Source organism: Lepidochelys kempii, chromosome 5 (assembly GCF_965140265.1).
Source record: "Lepidochelys kempii isolate rLepKem1 chromosome 5, rLepKem1.hap2, whole genome shotgun sequence".
Classification (NCBI taxonomy): domain Eukaryota; kingdom Metazoa; phylum Chordata; order Testudines; family Cheloniidae; genus Lepidochelys; species Lepidochelys kempii.
The window spans coordinates 120213833-120229629 of NC_133260.1; the positions used below are offsets into that span (position 1 = coordinate 120213833).

Here is a 15797-nt window from a genome sequence, read left to right on the forward strand (position 1 = left end):
TAGACACGTAGTTGATCAGTGATGATAGAGTGATTTGCTGAAATGAGAATGTAGATAACTGTCTATAAACAAATGTCTCTAAACACTGGCTGATACTGGCTTGGTAGATTGACACATCCGAGTGTGTTAACAAATGAGACCCAATCCTGCAAACACAAGTGAGTTGTCCCACTGAAGTCTGTGTACTTTAAATTAAGTACTTTCATACTTTTTTTCAGGATTGGGGCCATGTATTTTATTTACTTGAATTCTCATCGTTTAATTGTTATAAATTCTATTTATGCAAGACATCAGTTCTGGACATTTTGATAGCTTTGCAAGAGCTTTGAACTTTTCCACTAACTGAAAAGATTATTTTCCCATTAAATATGTGTGTTGTCAGCAAACATTTTCTCTTGCTCAAAAGATCTAAGTAATTTGATGTTGTATAGTAACTGGTCACATCAATATTTTTGTATATGCATCCCTCCTCTTTGTCATTCTCTTCTCCTATCGCTATCCAGACCCCCAATTATTGAAACAAAGGCATTATGTATTGTAATCCTTGTAATCGCCTCGCAGTTGCATGCAGAGTGCAGGAGTTTATCTTAGATTGCAGCTTCAGGCAAAATACATTCTGGAATGAGTAATTGGTTGGGGGGGGGGGAATAAACAAACATGCATCTTTGGGATCATAACAGTTTAATCAATTTGAGTTGAGTCAGTGTGCTTAGCTAGGTCATTTTGGTAAAGTTTCACATGAGTTTAGCTTCTGCAAATTTATTTGTCTTAGTACAGCATGTACTGAACTCAAGGTCAAGATTCGACAGTCTGCTCACTGCTACAAAATAAGACAATGTCTCCTAATAAAACATTACTTTGGCATAAAAACTAATTGTGCGTCCACATTTTTTAAAATACTGGTGCAGCCATAAAAACCAAAAATAGTTGCCATATTTATACAGTGGTTTGTTTGAAGTAAACTACTGGAGTAAATTATTGCATAGAAAACGAGAGTAACAAATGCCTGTTGCACAATTGGTCAAATTTAGACCTGGGTCAAGTCACGGTGAAGTCGATAGATTCTCACCTGCATTTGCCAGGTTTGACTTTTGGCCTGAAAATAAAACACTGTTTTCAAAGGCCTTGTGGCCTTAATAAAAATATTGCCCTTGGTCGCTTGCAAAAAACAAAACGTAGTAATTGCTTAAGCATTTTTTTCAAGAATGGTTTCAATTTGGTGTTCTTGTCTAATAGAAATATTGTTAAATTTCTTATAGCTACTTTAACCTAGTTGTCCATAAATTTGGTGTAACATGGTCTATGCTGTGATGATGAAGCTAGAGGACAACATTTGTGGTTGTAGTTTGAGGTGCTTAAAATTTTTAGTAGTGCGTAGCACGACTGTAGTATAATAATACTAAACTAGATTCTCTTTTGTAACAGAGCAGAATTAGATCCATTTTCTCTCTTTCGTATTTACATACTTTATGGTGACGTTTGCTAGCACATAATAGCGCCTGCATTGACCAAATGATGCTACAATAAAATTCTCGAGAAAACTACCAGGAACCACTGCGACCCTTTCTTCCTTCCCTCTCCCCACAAAACAACCACAAATGTACATTTATGTGTATAAAATAAATATCTTTAACAAACACTCTTTTGAGTATTTTTGTGTTAATTTTTATTACATTGGTGCCTAGATGTAATATTAAAACAGTAAAATTGTTAAAGTGAACAGTGAAAACATTCACTTTGTGTGTGCATATATAAAAACACAAACACGAAACAGTGCATTTAGTTAGCGTGCAATAAAGGTGACACATACTGTTAAATATGGGGAGCAATATGACTTACTTCTCATGTACTTTTGGTTTTAGATATTTTGTAAAAAATGGATCACAATGACAAAGAATAATTAGGGTATGCACCCAGTTTCAGGTGGGGCACATAGTTGTTGGTAAGTCTGTTGTGCCTTCCATCCAAGTTCCTCGAAGAACTTTCCAAAAAATAAGGATTTAAGTTTCAGAACTCCCCGGTATAGCAGGCAGTACTGTTACCCTCCCCCTCACTTTTGATATGGAGAAAGTGAGTCACAGAGTGGTTAAGGGATATAGTTTCAGCCAATGGGTGCCCACCAGAAGAAATTGTGTCTGGAAGAAGATGCAGAGGTGAGTTGCTGCTATCCTGGCCCTCTGTACCAGAAGCTAAGGAAGGGAGTTGTAGGACAATCCAGGGCTCATGGGTGCATGTCTGAGGGTCTGTCTATGTGCCATTGTCCCTTGGAAAGATCTCACTTTTCATAGTGATAATCAAGGTGGGCCATTTCCAGCAGTTTGATTATCACTACAAAAGGTTTTTTCCCCCCTGCTCTCCTGCTGGTAATAGCTCCCCTTTCCTGGTCACTCTTGTTACAGGGTGTATGGTAACACCCACTGTTTCATGTTCTCTGTGTATATAAATTCTCCCCACTATATTTCCCACTGTATGCATCCGATGAAGTGAGCTGTAGCTCATGAAAGCTTATGCTCTAATAAATTTGTTAGTCTCTAAGGTGCCACAAGTACTCCTTACCTAGCTCTGATTTGGGTTCAATGCTTAAAACTGTAAGGTTGAAGCAGATCATCAAAGAGAGAATCTGGCATAGTGAAAAGTTACTAATTCTAAAATCCCAGTTTACCCTTCGGCCTAATGAGTCTGCTTATAACAGCTTCGACTTCTTTCCAATGAAGTAAATATATACTTAGGGTCTCAAACAAATTAGTTGTGGAGTTCAAACAATATGCTGTCCCACTGCCCATGTACTTCCAACCTCACCTTTACTCCTATACAGAGATCTATTCTTCTACCTTTTAAAAATAACTTTAAAAATGACACTTTTGTTCCTCTTCGTGTTGAGTCTGGGACAGATGATCCAGAGATTAACATGATCAAGTACAACATTTTTTGAGAGATGTGCACTTTATTCATTAGGGATATTTGTGTGTTGTGTATGTCAGATCTGTACTACGGTGTCAATTATCTTAGCGAACCCAATGCTTGGCGTTTTAAAATAAATGAAGCTTTCTAGATGCTGAATACTGTCTTGTGGCCAAATAGCATCTGGTAGAGATTAGTCATGTTCATAAAGCAGAAGAAATTCCATAATCTGCAGTTTCATCATTAAATGTATGGCACCTATGTACTTCCCCATATATAGTTGTCTGTTTGCTGGATGTGTTTACTGTAAAGATAACTGTGTCTATAAACAGTAGGCGTAATTAGAGCAATATTTGTATTAAACACCTGCCATTTCATAGTTTGGTTATGATGTGTTTGAATCTGCTCACTAATTCTTGGCACTCTTTCAATGCCTTGTAATACAGCAAGCTGTCAAAACCTCATTAGTAAGAAGCTGCCCTTGTCCTTTTGTGGTTCAGACTTGTTCCTCTTTAATAAGCGATTGCATTTTCTGGCACTGTGCCTTTTTGCTCTACTAAATTTTGTCTGAGGATTCTATTTCCTTTATTTTTCCCCCAGGGGCTCAGGGTCTGATTCTGAACTCACTAACTTTATATCCATGTAATTTCATTGACTTAAATGGAATTATTCCTGATTTTTATACTGATGCAAGACCATAATCAACTTTGTGTGCGTGTATGTGTGTTTCTACAGCAGTGCCTATTGTATATCATCCAGCCAGAGTTGTGGAGTATTTTTAATATGGACCTATTAATTTCCAGATGGAGCAGTTTCAAGAACCTGATAATCTATCAGAAGCTTCTCACCGTAATAGTTCTGTTAAGCAGGTCAAGTAGTCAGACACAGTACAAGCAGGCAGTATTGACTTTTCCCCCCTGCTTAGTTTGTGATCTGACCTCTATAATTTGCCTGTGCAATGGTTTTCCTATGTATTTTCAGGTTTTATGCTCTATTATTTTATGTTAAATCTGGAGAGCTCTTAGAAACTGTCTTAACCTTTACTTGGACAGATTTTAAGATTTTTCTTGTCAGCCAGCACTTTAAAAATTTACCAGATGCCATAAGCTAGAAGATGTTATGAAAGATGAAGGGGTGGGGCTCACAGCAGTGTGGTTCTAGGCGAATGCTCCGGTGGGAAATCCACCTATCCGGCCACCAGCTGGATTCCAACCAGGATTCTATATATAATACATAAAAATTAGTTACTCAGAATAGTGCAGGTTGCTGCAGCAACACACATGATACTAGCTTTGGGCTGTTGGTTTAGGTTAATCTGTGCATGTGTAACTGACTGTGACAGGGATTTCAGTGTTTTAGTGCTGCTCTGACATGTTCTCTACTGGTTTTGGCTGTTAAGTCCAGATGCACTGCTTAATTACTACTACTTTAGTGACTTCTCCTTTACTGCACGTGATAGGCTAGTTGAGGAATTCAGATAAGCATTTTATGAAAAAAATACTCAGCAGAAACTATACATATGTTTGTGAGTGATGTGACCCCGTTTCTCATATCCTGTTTCCCCTTCTATTACAGGGATTTTCTGTGGATGTGCACTATTTGTGTGTGTGTGCATATATACATTAAGAGAAGAGAGAGTTCCATGCATCAGTGATTTTGGTTAATACATTGTCCCCATCAATTTTCAGTATTTTGTACTTTTGAATGAACCTTGATCTGTTGGTTTCTTGTACATGGTGTCTGCGTGTTCTGAAACATGGAGGTATTTTTAACTTCACATTCATTGAGGTTTGTGGTCATTCTGATCTCTTCAAGAAGCAGATCTTCTTAAAAGTTGACTTCTGCTCACACAAGCCTCACTCCTGAGGTTGACAATTAGATTGCTCCAGTGGAATGCAGCTGTTGTGGGAGGCCGTGGTCACGCAGAGGTAGGCAGTCCCTCCAGTAACTCGTGCTGTTCCCATGGTGGACTTAAAAGATGAGTTCTGAAACATGGTATTCAGTGGCAAGACAGTGAAGAAAGTGGAGGACTGGGGCGAGGTTCATTGAATCAGCAGGCTACTGTGCTCTAGGCTACTTTTTATTTTGATTGGAACAACTTCTCAGTGTGTGTAAGCTCAAAAACCTCTCTTTCACCAACAAGTATCAGGGGGTAGCCGTGTTAGTCTGTATCCACACATGCATCTGAAGAAGTGAGGTTTTTACCCACAAAAGCTTATGCTCAAATTAATCTGTTAGTCTTTAAGGTGCCATCAGACTCCTTGTTGTTCTCTCACCAACAGAAGTTGGTCCACTAAAAGATATTACCTCACCCACCTTGTCTCTCTTCTATACTAGAGCCAAATGGCTACAACCACACTGGAAGTAAACGGCAATACTTCTGTGATGGGATGTACGCCACATCCAAGACCTGAGCAGGTTAATGTGGGCCAGGTGGGGCCAGTTAATCTTAAATGCTGCACCTGGAGGGGAACCAGGGATTGATAGGTCCTAGGACAGATGAAGCCCAGCTGGGATAGAACCATAAAGCTAGGAAGTGAGAGCAGGAGAGGGGATGCAGGTAAGAAGTCTGTAGTCATTCCCTAGAGAGAAGGGAGTTGGCCAGGGGAGAATAAGCCCTGGATCCTGCCTGGACTAGGCAGTCTTACAAGAGGCCTAGAGGGGTGAAGTAGCCACAGGGTGTGGAGGAAGCTCCAGTGGTAAACTCCGAGATAGGCAAGGAGAGAGAGGAGGGGTAGAAAGGAGCCCAGGGAAATAACAGGGTCTGGGATTAAACTGCTAGTCATAGGGCCTCAAGGCTGGAACCCAGAATAGAAGGCAGGCCTGGGTTCCCCTACCAGTCACTGAGAGAGTGGCACAGGACGTGGAATTGGAATGGAAGACTGCTTGAAATAGCATATGGACAGCTTGTCCGATGGGACTTAGTCCTACCTGTCCAGATAAACAATCTAGTGACCTGGTCGGAGGGCAGAGTTACAAAGGGAGAACGGGGCTGCAGCGTGAGTAACCAACCGATGGAAGGAGGCGCCAGATGGGGCCAGAGCTAATTCCCAGACCTAGCTACAAGGAGATGCCCCTGCAGGGCATGTGAACCTCTTCATAACTTCTGATACTTCCGTCAGTTATTGTAACAGAATTCTGCCTGTCGACAGAACACCACCACCCTGTTCTTCACCAATCTTCATGCTGTATAAGCTCAACATTTTCGATCTCTTCTCACTTCTCCAAAATTGAATACCAGAGAGCTGTAGTGGTGTCTCACGCTTCCTTATTTTTAGTGGTATACTACAGTATATTAGTAATATACAATTATTGATAGTACTTAATTTAACTGTTTCATTATTTGTTTTGGTGATTACTTAAAATACTTAAAATCTATATACTCTCTGCTTTTTATATAGGACAAATTCCCATGTCCGTATGAACTGCAAAAGACCTTAAATGCCTCATACAAATAACCACTGTAACCTATCTTTAAATTACAAGCTAATTTAAATCTGTTTGGTCCATTTTGTTGCCTCGAAAACCCATCTCCAGTTTTCATTTTCTAAAAGAAAATTTTGGGAGCTGGAAATGTGCCTTTTGTGTAGAATGAACTCAGTCCTCAAAGATGAGGTTATGTATTTGGTTTCCCTAATATACGGACCTACAATTCAAATAAAAAACAGTGCTGGTTAGTTCTTCAGTCTCATATGCAAAGTAAACTTTCAGAATGAGGAGATTGTATGTGGTACCTGTGACCATAGCATTAGAGTGACTCTTGTTTGCCAAAAAAAACCCATAAAATAATAGTGTAACCCGTGTAGAGGCCTGTGGTATCAGTTTTACTTCTCAACTCTTAATATTATGTTTGAACAGCTCACTGCAAATAGGTCACTAGGTGGTAAAAAATTAGCCATATCGCTTGCCATTTTCACTTCCAGAGAAAGTCTCTGATTCTTTGGTTCTCTTTATGGTCTGCCTTCTCCTCTTTCCTGGCTAGTTCCTGCATATTACTGAGCACTTTCAACTGCCAATGCAGTGAATGAGAGAGTATCTGTCAGGAGACACTTGTAGGGTGACCAGATGTCCTGGTTTTATAGAGACAGTCCCGATTTTTGGGTCTTTTTCTTTTATAGGTTCCTATTACCCCTCATCCCCAGTCCCAATTTTTCATATTTGCTGTCTGGTCACCCTAGACGAGAGGTGGGCAGACTTCGGCCCGTGGGACCACCCTGCCTAGCCCCTGAGCCCCTGGCCCAGCCGGCTCACCCCCAACCCCTCCCCTGCTGTTATGCCGCTGTGCGGAAGGCGGGGCTACAAGCTCCTGACGCTCTGAGCAGCATGGTGGGGGGGGTGCACGCACGAGGCGGTTGGGGGGGTTTGGTGTGGGGTCCCGGGGGGTAGACAGCGGGCGATTGGGGCGGAGGTCCTGGGGGGCAGTCAGTGGACAGGGAGCAGGGTGCAGTTGAATGGGGTGGAGGTTCTGGGGCAGTCAAGGGTCAGGGAACAGGGGGGCTTGGATAGCGTGTGGGAGTCCTGGGGGGCCTGTCAGGGGGTGGGGGTGAGGATAGGGGTCAGTCAGGGGACAGGGAGCGGGAGGGTGGTTTGGGGCAGGGGGTCCCAGGAGGGGGCAGTCAGGGGACAAGGAGCAGTGGGGTTGGATGGGTCAGGGGTTCTGAGGGGGAGTGGTAGGGGGCGAATATGGGGCGGGGCCAGGCTGTTTGAGGAGGCCCAGCCTTCCCTACCCGGCCCTCCATACAGTTTTGCAACACTGATGTGACCCTCGGGCCAAACAGTTTGCCCACCCCTGCCCTAGACACGTGGCATCTTGCAGGTCAGGCCTGTAGCCTCTCTGGTGCTGTGCTCAACATTTTAAAATATCTCTGATGCATCTAGTCAAAGTATCTATGGTATGTAACAAATGAAGAAGCTCACGCCATGGGACACACATTCTAGTACAGCCCTCGTTGTATCTGGTGGCACCCTCTGCTGCTTAAGCGAGTGATTCCCAAAAGAGTCTTAAAATACTTCTCTTTATTTGGCTGTTAAACGTAGCTGCTAAAAGAAATAATTTATATGTTTGTAGAAGCGATTAAATATGGCAAAGTGAATGAATAAATAGACGTGTCCTCAGAGTATGTTTAGGAATTTTGAATTAACTCTAGTTTATATTTGTTTGGAGAAACCTTAAAACAAATAGTTAGTTTTATGGAAACAGATATAACCACTTTCTCCCCATTCGAGAAGTTATGAGCCAAGATGCATTAAACTTCTAAATAAAATCAAATTAAGATAGCATTTAATAGGTTTTACGCTTTTTGTGTTGTATCTCTCACTTTGGTACATGATATAGTGAACATAATCAATTTAAGGATGAATGGATTCAGAATCTTTTTCGTCTTTTGATGCTGTCTGGTGGGTATAAGGAGATAGGGTTGTCAGGTGTCCAGTTTTCAACTGAAATGCCCAGTTGAAAGGGGACTCTGGCAGCTCTGGTCAGCACTGCTGACTGGGCCATTAAAAGTCTGGTTGGTGTGAGTCTGGCAGGCTCCCAAGCTGGCTTCACACGGCTCCCCGCAAGCAGCAAAGTGTCCCTTGGCTCCTAGGCGAAGGGCCGGCCAGGGGGGCTCTGCACACTGCCCCCGCCCCGAGTGCCAGCTGTGCAGCTCCCATTGGCCGGGAACCATGTTGCTACTTGTGGGGCGCCACCCGAGGTGAGTCGAGTCCATGCCCCCTCCCACACCCAAACTCCCTCCTGGAGCCTGAACCCCACCCTGCTCCCCAACCCCTTGCCCACCCCCACCCCCAAACTCCCTCCCAGACCACACACACCCTCCCACATCCCTGCCCCAAGCCTGAGTCCCCTTCAGCACCCAAACTTGCTGCTGGAGCCTGCACCCCAACCCCCTGACCAAGCTCAGAACCCCTCCTACCCCCTCATCCCCACCCCAGAGCCCGCACCCCTGTCCCAGCCTGAATCCCCCTCCTGCACCCTGAACCCCTCATTTCTGGCCCCACCCCAGAGCCCATACCCACTCCCAACCCCCTGCCTCAGCCGGGAGTCCCCTCCCACACGCCAAACCCCTTGGCCCAGCCCCGGAGCCTCCCCTTTTTTCTCATTAGAAGCCTGACCACTGTTTTCCAACAGTACAACATTTGGGGAATAAAAAAAGAGAAGAGAAGAAGCAATGGGAAAAATATAGTGTGTGTGGACCATTATCCCCAGCTGTCTTTGGAGAAGGTAGTAAGACCTCATGAGGCATTTACGCGAGGCTTACCAAGGCTAGAGAGAAAGTGATAAAATCTATGAAACCAGCGGCGGGGAAGCTAGTGGCCAAGGACTAGAAAAGATCTTTACTGACGTATTCGTGTTTAATCAAATAATGAAGTTTCTTTTAGTAAAAAATAAAATAAGCGCACACTAATATTCCCACAGTGTTAATCTGCTTTCTGTGTTTGTCAGAGGGCATCATTGTTTAGTCTATATATCAGAGAGTTATAAAATAGCCAAAACTGTGTTTTGCAAAGGATTTGGGAGTTTTAAAGTGCTCTGTCTTGGTTATTTAGTTTCCTCTGAAGGCCTTTTGGGGGAGGCTAGGTCCCCGTGTTTTTTCCTCAGTGTGAGGACAGTAGCAGAGATCTGGAGCAGAATGCCGTGTGGAAAGAATGAAAAGATTTCTTGCAGGAGCTAAGCTGGGGAGAAGAGGGCTCAGTGGAGAGCTATATAAAGAAGATGGAAAAACTGACCCTAGTGCATGGAAGATGGTCGGTTTCAGTTACATGTGATGTAAGCACGCTGGGCTATGTATGAAACTGAAGCAAGCTTTCTAGGATGACCCTATTTGAGAGGGAGGAATGCCTTACACAATGGCAGGCAGAGACTGGGCTTAAACGAAAAAAGACATGACTGACTCAGAAAAGCATGTGGAACACAGCTTTCCTACATTACTGTCTGCTCTTACTGGGCATGGTAAATATATGTTGGCTTTGAGGAAAGTGAATTAAGAACAGGAAACTTACTGGCACACGATCCATCGTCTAGACCCAAGCTCTGCGATGCAACCGCATTGGCTCCAACCCCTCAGACGGAGACAAACACCTACAAGATCTCCGTCAAGCCTTCTTACAACTCCAGTACCCACCTGCGGAAGTGAGGAAACAGATTGACAGAGCCAGAAGAGTTCCCAGAAGTTACCTACTACAGGACAGGCCTAACAAAGAAAATAACAGAACGCCACTAGCCATCACCTTCAGCCCCCAACTGAAACCTCTCCCACGCATCATCAAGGATCTACAACCTATCCTGAAGGACGACCCATCACTCTCACAGATCTTGGGAAACAGGCCAGTCCTTTCTTACAGACAGCCCTCCAACCTGAAGCAAATACTCACCAGCAACCACATACCACAGAACCACTAACCCAGGAACCTATCCTTGCAACAAAGCCCGTTGCCAACTGTGTCCACATATCTATTCAGGGGACACCGTCACAGGGCCTAATCACATCAGCCACACTATCAGAGGCTCGTTCACCTGCACATCTACCAGTGTGATATATGCCATCATGTGCCAGCAATGCCCCTCTGCCATGTACATTGGCCAAACTAGACAGTCTCTACGTAAAAGAATTAATGGACACAAATCAGATGTCAATAATTATAACATTCAAAAAGGTTTCAGAGTAACAGCCGTGTTAGTCTGTATGCGCAAAAAGAAAAGGAGTACTTGTGGCACCTTAGAGACTAACCAATTTATTTGAGCATAACATTCAAAAACCAGTCGGAGAACACTTCAGTCTCTCTGGTCACTCGATTACAGACCTAAAAGTGGCAATTCTTCAACAAAAAAACTTCAAAAACAGACTCCAACGAGAGACTGCTGAATTGGAATTAATTTGCAAACTGGACACCATTAACTTAGGCTTGAATAGAGACTGGGAGTGGATGGGTCATTACACAAAGTAAAACTATTTCCCAATGTTTATTCACCCCCCCTCCCCCCCATTCCTCACACATTCTTGTCAACTGCTAGAAATGGCCCACCTTGACTATCACTACAAAAAGTTGTGGGTTTTTTGTTTTTTTTCCCCCTCTCCTGCTGGTAATAGCTCACCTTACCTGATCACTCTCATTACAGTGTGTATGGTAACACCCATTGTTTCATGTTCTCTGTGTATATAAAATCTCCCCACTGTATTTTCCACTGCATGTATCCGATGAAGTGAGCTGTAGCTCACGAAAGCTTATGCTCAAATAAATTTGTTAGTTTCTAAGGTGCCACAAGTGCTCCTTTTTTTTTTTTTTTTTACTGGCAGGGTTGATCTAGATGACTACACTGTGGCCTCAGTCTGATAAATACCAATTAACTCTTTTTTTTTTTTTGTATATCTGTTGGATGTTCAGTACAGTCAGTGGGAGCAGTTTCCCACAACATCTTCCAGGAAAGGCAATGTTAGGTAGGGACAGCATTAAATTTGCCTACAAAACAATTAAATCTTTTCCATGGCCATTAATATATATCAGTATACAGGGATGCTGGGGATTTTTGTTTTGTTTGTGAATGAAACTGCTAAATTCCATTTTCAAAGTTGAGATACTGGAATTTGATCATCTTGAAACTAGTTTCAGAGAACACACTAACTTAATTTCTTTTCACCGTTCTTTATTTCATTTTTTGCACATATAATGAAGGGAAATACACAAAGAAGCTGGTATAACCTCAGCCAAAGCAACCCGAATAGGGAACTCTTTTGCATTTGACTAACAAATCTGTCTTCCTACTGCACCTTTGTTCTTGGTTTGTGGGAAAAACTTTAACGATGGCATGTCTAATGTAATCAAATTTGTCTTGAACCATTATTCTAGTATCGGAGCATGTTGCAAGGACTGAAATAGCGGTAAAGGCAATCGCTCCCCTTACCTCCTTCAAAACGTGTAGGAGCAATGTCTTGAGTTGTTTACCAAGATATTGGCTGTCGGTGTGTTTTGCATTTAGTCCTGAGCACCATCATTCTGTCCGTGAGTGTGAGTTCCGTAGTGTAGGCCCAGCTCCTCTGAAAGGTCTGTCTCCGGCACTCCATGAATCTCCCCGTGTTGTTCAAGAGTTGTGGCATGTAGCCATTGTGGGAGGTTGTCATGGTTACCAAGGAAGAAAACATCTCTTAGGCACCTAGTGTTGATCCTACGAAGGACTTTAATCGGGACTGAGACTTCGAACTGTACTTCATGTTCAGTGGGGAGCCAGTACAGCTTGAGGAGGTGCAATGTGCTATTCCGAAGCGCACAGGCCGCTCTGTTTTGTATCATTGGGAGCTTTTTCAGAGCGTGTCTTCATTTCTATAGATGAGTTGCAATAATCATGCCCAGAGTTCACAAATGTGTGTATCTCTGCCTGAGACCAGTAGCTCAAACTACATTTGAGTACACCTTTAAATACCCGCAACTGAAGTGAGAGACCATTCGAAGTATATTCCTTTCACACAGAGTACCAGATGCATAGAATGTTGCAACTGTATTGCGTGCATGCGTATTCATTACCAAGACACAATGGTGTTGTCTGTTCCCCTTCTTTTTCTTAAACCTCTACTGTTGCATTACTAGCTATACTGGTGGGATCAGGCAGCTGCTGGCATTTTTGCCAGAATGACACCTGGACTAGCGCTGGTAAGGGTGAGATGACATAGGGCTATAAATGACAGTGCCTTGTCTACACTCATGCCCCCACCATTGTTACTGCTTCTGGAATGCACCAGTGGTAATACAAGGCTGGAAGATCAACAACACAACAAGTCTACACTAGACACGGGCAGCAAAAGGCCAGACATAAAATTTTTCAGAAAAAGGGTCATTGCTGTTTTCTGAAATGGTTTAGCATACTTACTGAAGTGGCGGACTCGTTTAAAATATCATTTTACGCACTCAATTAAACTATCCAGATAAATTATCTAAAACTGTATAAGAGATACCTGACAAAATGAGGATGTTAGAAAGAATATATCTATGGCAATGGAAGACAAAGTTAAAATGTTTGAATGTATTCTCCCCCCATAAAACAAAAATCAGTAAACAATTGAACCTTAAACCAATAAGTGACCTAAGGGAATACATTTATCATACTTCACAAAAAACCGTTCGAGTGGTGTAAGTAGCACAAACAAAAAAGAATGAATGCAAACTAAAAATTATCAAGGGCTGCGGGACTTCTGTTCATCCTCCAAATTATTTCAACATGTCTTGGGAAAGCTGAGATCATTATATTACCTTTAACTACAAATGCCTGTCTCCTTTAGAGACGGGTAATGAGCAGTAATGTCTGTATTTTTTTTTAAATATAACACTGGGATGTTTCTGAAGAAGTTTGGGGAATTTTCAAGTATTGAATTGCATTCTTGAATAAGCATATTTTGCTTTTAAAACTGAGTATCAGTTATGTTGAGACTCAAGCTACTAGTAGTTAGTCTGTTTTGATGGGGAAAAATTATGCAGTTAATGTGATCATACTGTATCATGCTGCAGTATTTAGACAGTTGGGAGGGGAGGGGAGATCTATCTCTGGTTTACAATTAGAGATCTGAGAGTAGTTATATTATCTTTGTTTCAAATAAAAAATAAAATGTTGGTTTATCATGTTGGTACTTTAGAAATCGTTAATATCATTCAAGCTGAAAACTGATTTTTTCTGAAACAATTTTCCTGGTGAAGAAATGCATGCACATAATGCTGGTACTATGTATGTCACGATATCTCACTTCTTTTAAAACATACACTGGAATTTTTTTGTTAACATGTTGCTGGATTCAGTATGTTTAAATTTAGTTTTACATGGCTGGGTTAAATATTTTATTGTCCTGAACCAAACTTTCAAAGGTGCCCTTTGAAACTTCTCTTGGAAGTCTTTTGTAAATGGTCATGTATCCAATAGGCAAACTGTGCCATGCAATTAAATTACTCTGAGATTGGTATGGAGGCAGTTTGGTATTTGGGTGGTTATGCTTACATGGCTTTCTTGATGATCTGAAGGTTTTTTTCCTTCCTTCTAGGAGTGGATGCCAGCATGATTGAGATCTGACCAACTGTGTCAATACTTCAGGTGTGGAGGAAGGGCCTAACATAGTTAACATCTGCTGAGCTACCATGGCAGCGCCGTCTGCTTTGGTGCCCTCCTCAATGATGTCTCTACCACAGATAATTGAGGTGAGTAGACTAATACAAAATTCTGGTAGAGTAGAGTTGATCAAACTTGTATACAGAAAGATGTGAAGATTGGATTCCTAATCATTGGCTAGCTTGGTTTCCAGTCATTGATAGAATTCCTCCTAATGTTTTGTACTCTGGATATACTGGCATTCATTGCATAATGTTGTCCTTTTTGTGAAGGGACGCTATTCTGTTAGTAGCTACAGTACTTTATTAATGGAACCTAGTTCACAGTCCACTGTTATTTGTGTTTTGGTCACACCTTGAGGTCCCAACTGGGATCAGGGCCTAATTGTTCTAGGCGCAGTCATGTGCATGCTCATTCTCTCTCTCTCTCACTCACACAATTACTCTCCATTTGTTTTTGTTAATCAGAAAACGTAGGAAGTCTCTATTGGCCAAAATATTGGTACTAAATTCACATACGTTGACCAAATATTGCATGAGCTAGCAGGGACTGTACTACCCCTACATTAGAAAAAGAACAATTCAGCCACATGTAGGGTATGTCTAAACTGCAAAAACAAACCAACAAAAAAAAAACCCTCAAACAAAAAAAACCACAGGTTAGTTAACACGAGTTAACACACTTTTTTTTTTTTTTGCAGTGTACACACAGTGTAGATATAATCTCTAAACACTTGTGAGTTCATCTCTTTTTATATGTCTGTCTTATCACAGCACTATTACAAAACTAGACTCTGATTCTTCTTTAAGATCCAGATAGGTAGACTTGTGTGTCTGAATGAATTCCCATTGTGATCAGTGCACCTGCATGAATCTGACTTTAGGACTGTGGTGCTAGTCAATTTAAAATGTGTAATGACTGTAAACCAACTGGCATATAGCTTTTAATACGCTATGTCATCCAGGATCACTACAAGTGAAAAAAAATTACTACGTGAGATTTTGAATTGCTGCTATTAGTAGGCTAACGTAAGGTGTGTGTGGTTTTTATTTTATTTTATTTTATTTTTTACAGCCGGTATGAACATAAGGAACCAAAATGGCTTATGGGAATGATGATTATGTTGGAACCAAGTCAATTAATGCAAACTAAACACAGAGATTTTTCTTTGTTTGTTATTTTGTTTGTATTCTCTGTAAGCACTTTAAATCTTTAAAACTTAATAAAACTAAAATGTCTTCTAGGCTACCTAGGAAGTCCCAATGCTTCAGTAAAATATAGTTTTTGTGGCGTATATTATTCTGTCTAGTCAGCAGAGGTGACATCATTTTTGCTGCAGAGGCGATTGAGACAACGTTTTCAGGGATTTTTTTCTTCTTTTGTGTTTGGAAGTAAGGTTGCATACCTCCTGCGGGAGCTGGATTACATTTAATTTACATAAAAAAATACTGATCCTCTTTTTGAAAACTCAATTTATGGATGTAATTGGATTTCCTCAGGTTCAGTGGACAGTTATCTAGGAAATACATTGAGAACACTGGATATATTTATTTTAGAAAGAGCAAATCTAATTTTTCTCTGCCCCACCCTCATCCTTTCATTATGGCCCTGATCCTGCACGGGGAGGTCCATGGTCCCTTAATCATGGATGGATTCCCACTGACCTCAGTAGGTCTCTGTGTAGGAACAAGAGTCCACACTTGTAGATCCTTGTCCAGGAGTGGGGCCTACAATTGCACCTGTTGGCACTTCCAGAGGTAAAATTCTTTCAGTGTCGCCCCAAAAACTAAGGTTGGTAAGGTGATCTCCT

The 15797-nt window shown here is 41.8% G+C and overlaps 1 protein-coding gene across 8 annotated transcripts in view; it reads left to right on the forward strand.

Annotated features, from left to right (window-relative positions):
* LPAR1 (lysophosphatidic acid receptor 1) overlaps nucleotides 1–15797 on the forward strand; it is a 132510-nt gene that overhangs the window by 21886 nt on the left and 94827 nt on the right. For all 8 annotated transcript variants that reach the window (XM_073345598.1, XM_073345599.1, XM_073345597.1 and 5 more), the window contains one exon: nucleotides 13923–14076. In XM_073345598.1, coding sequence (XP_073201699.1) covers nucleotides 14017–14076 — 60 coding nt within the window. In that variant the 5' untranslated portion in view covers nucleotides 13923–14016. The remainder of the gene's footprint in view (nucleotides 1–13922; nucleotides 14077–15797) is intronic.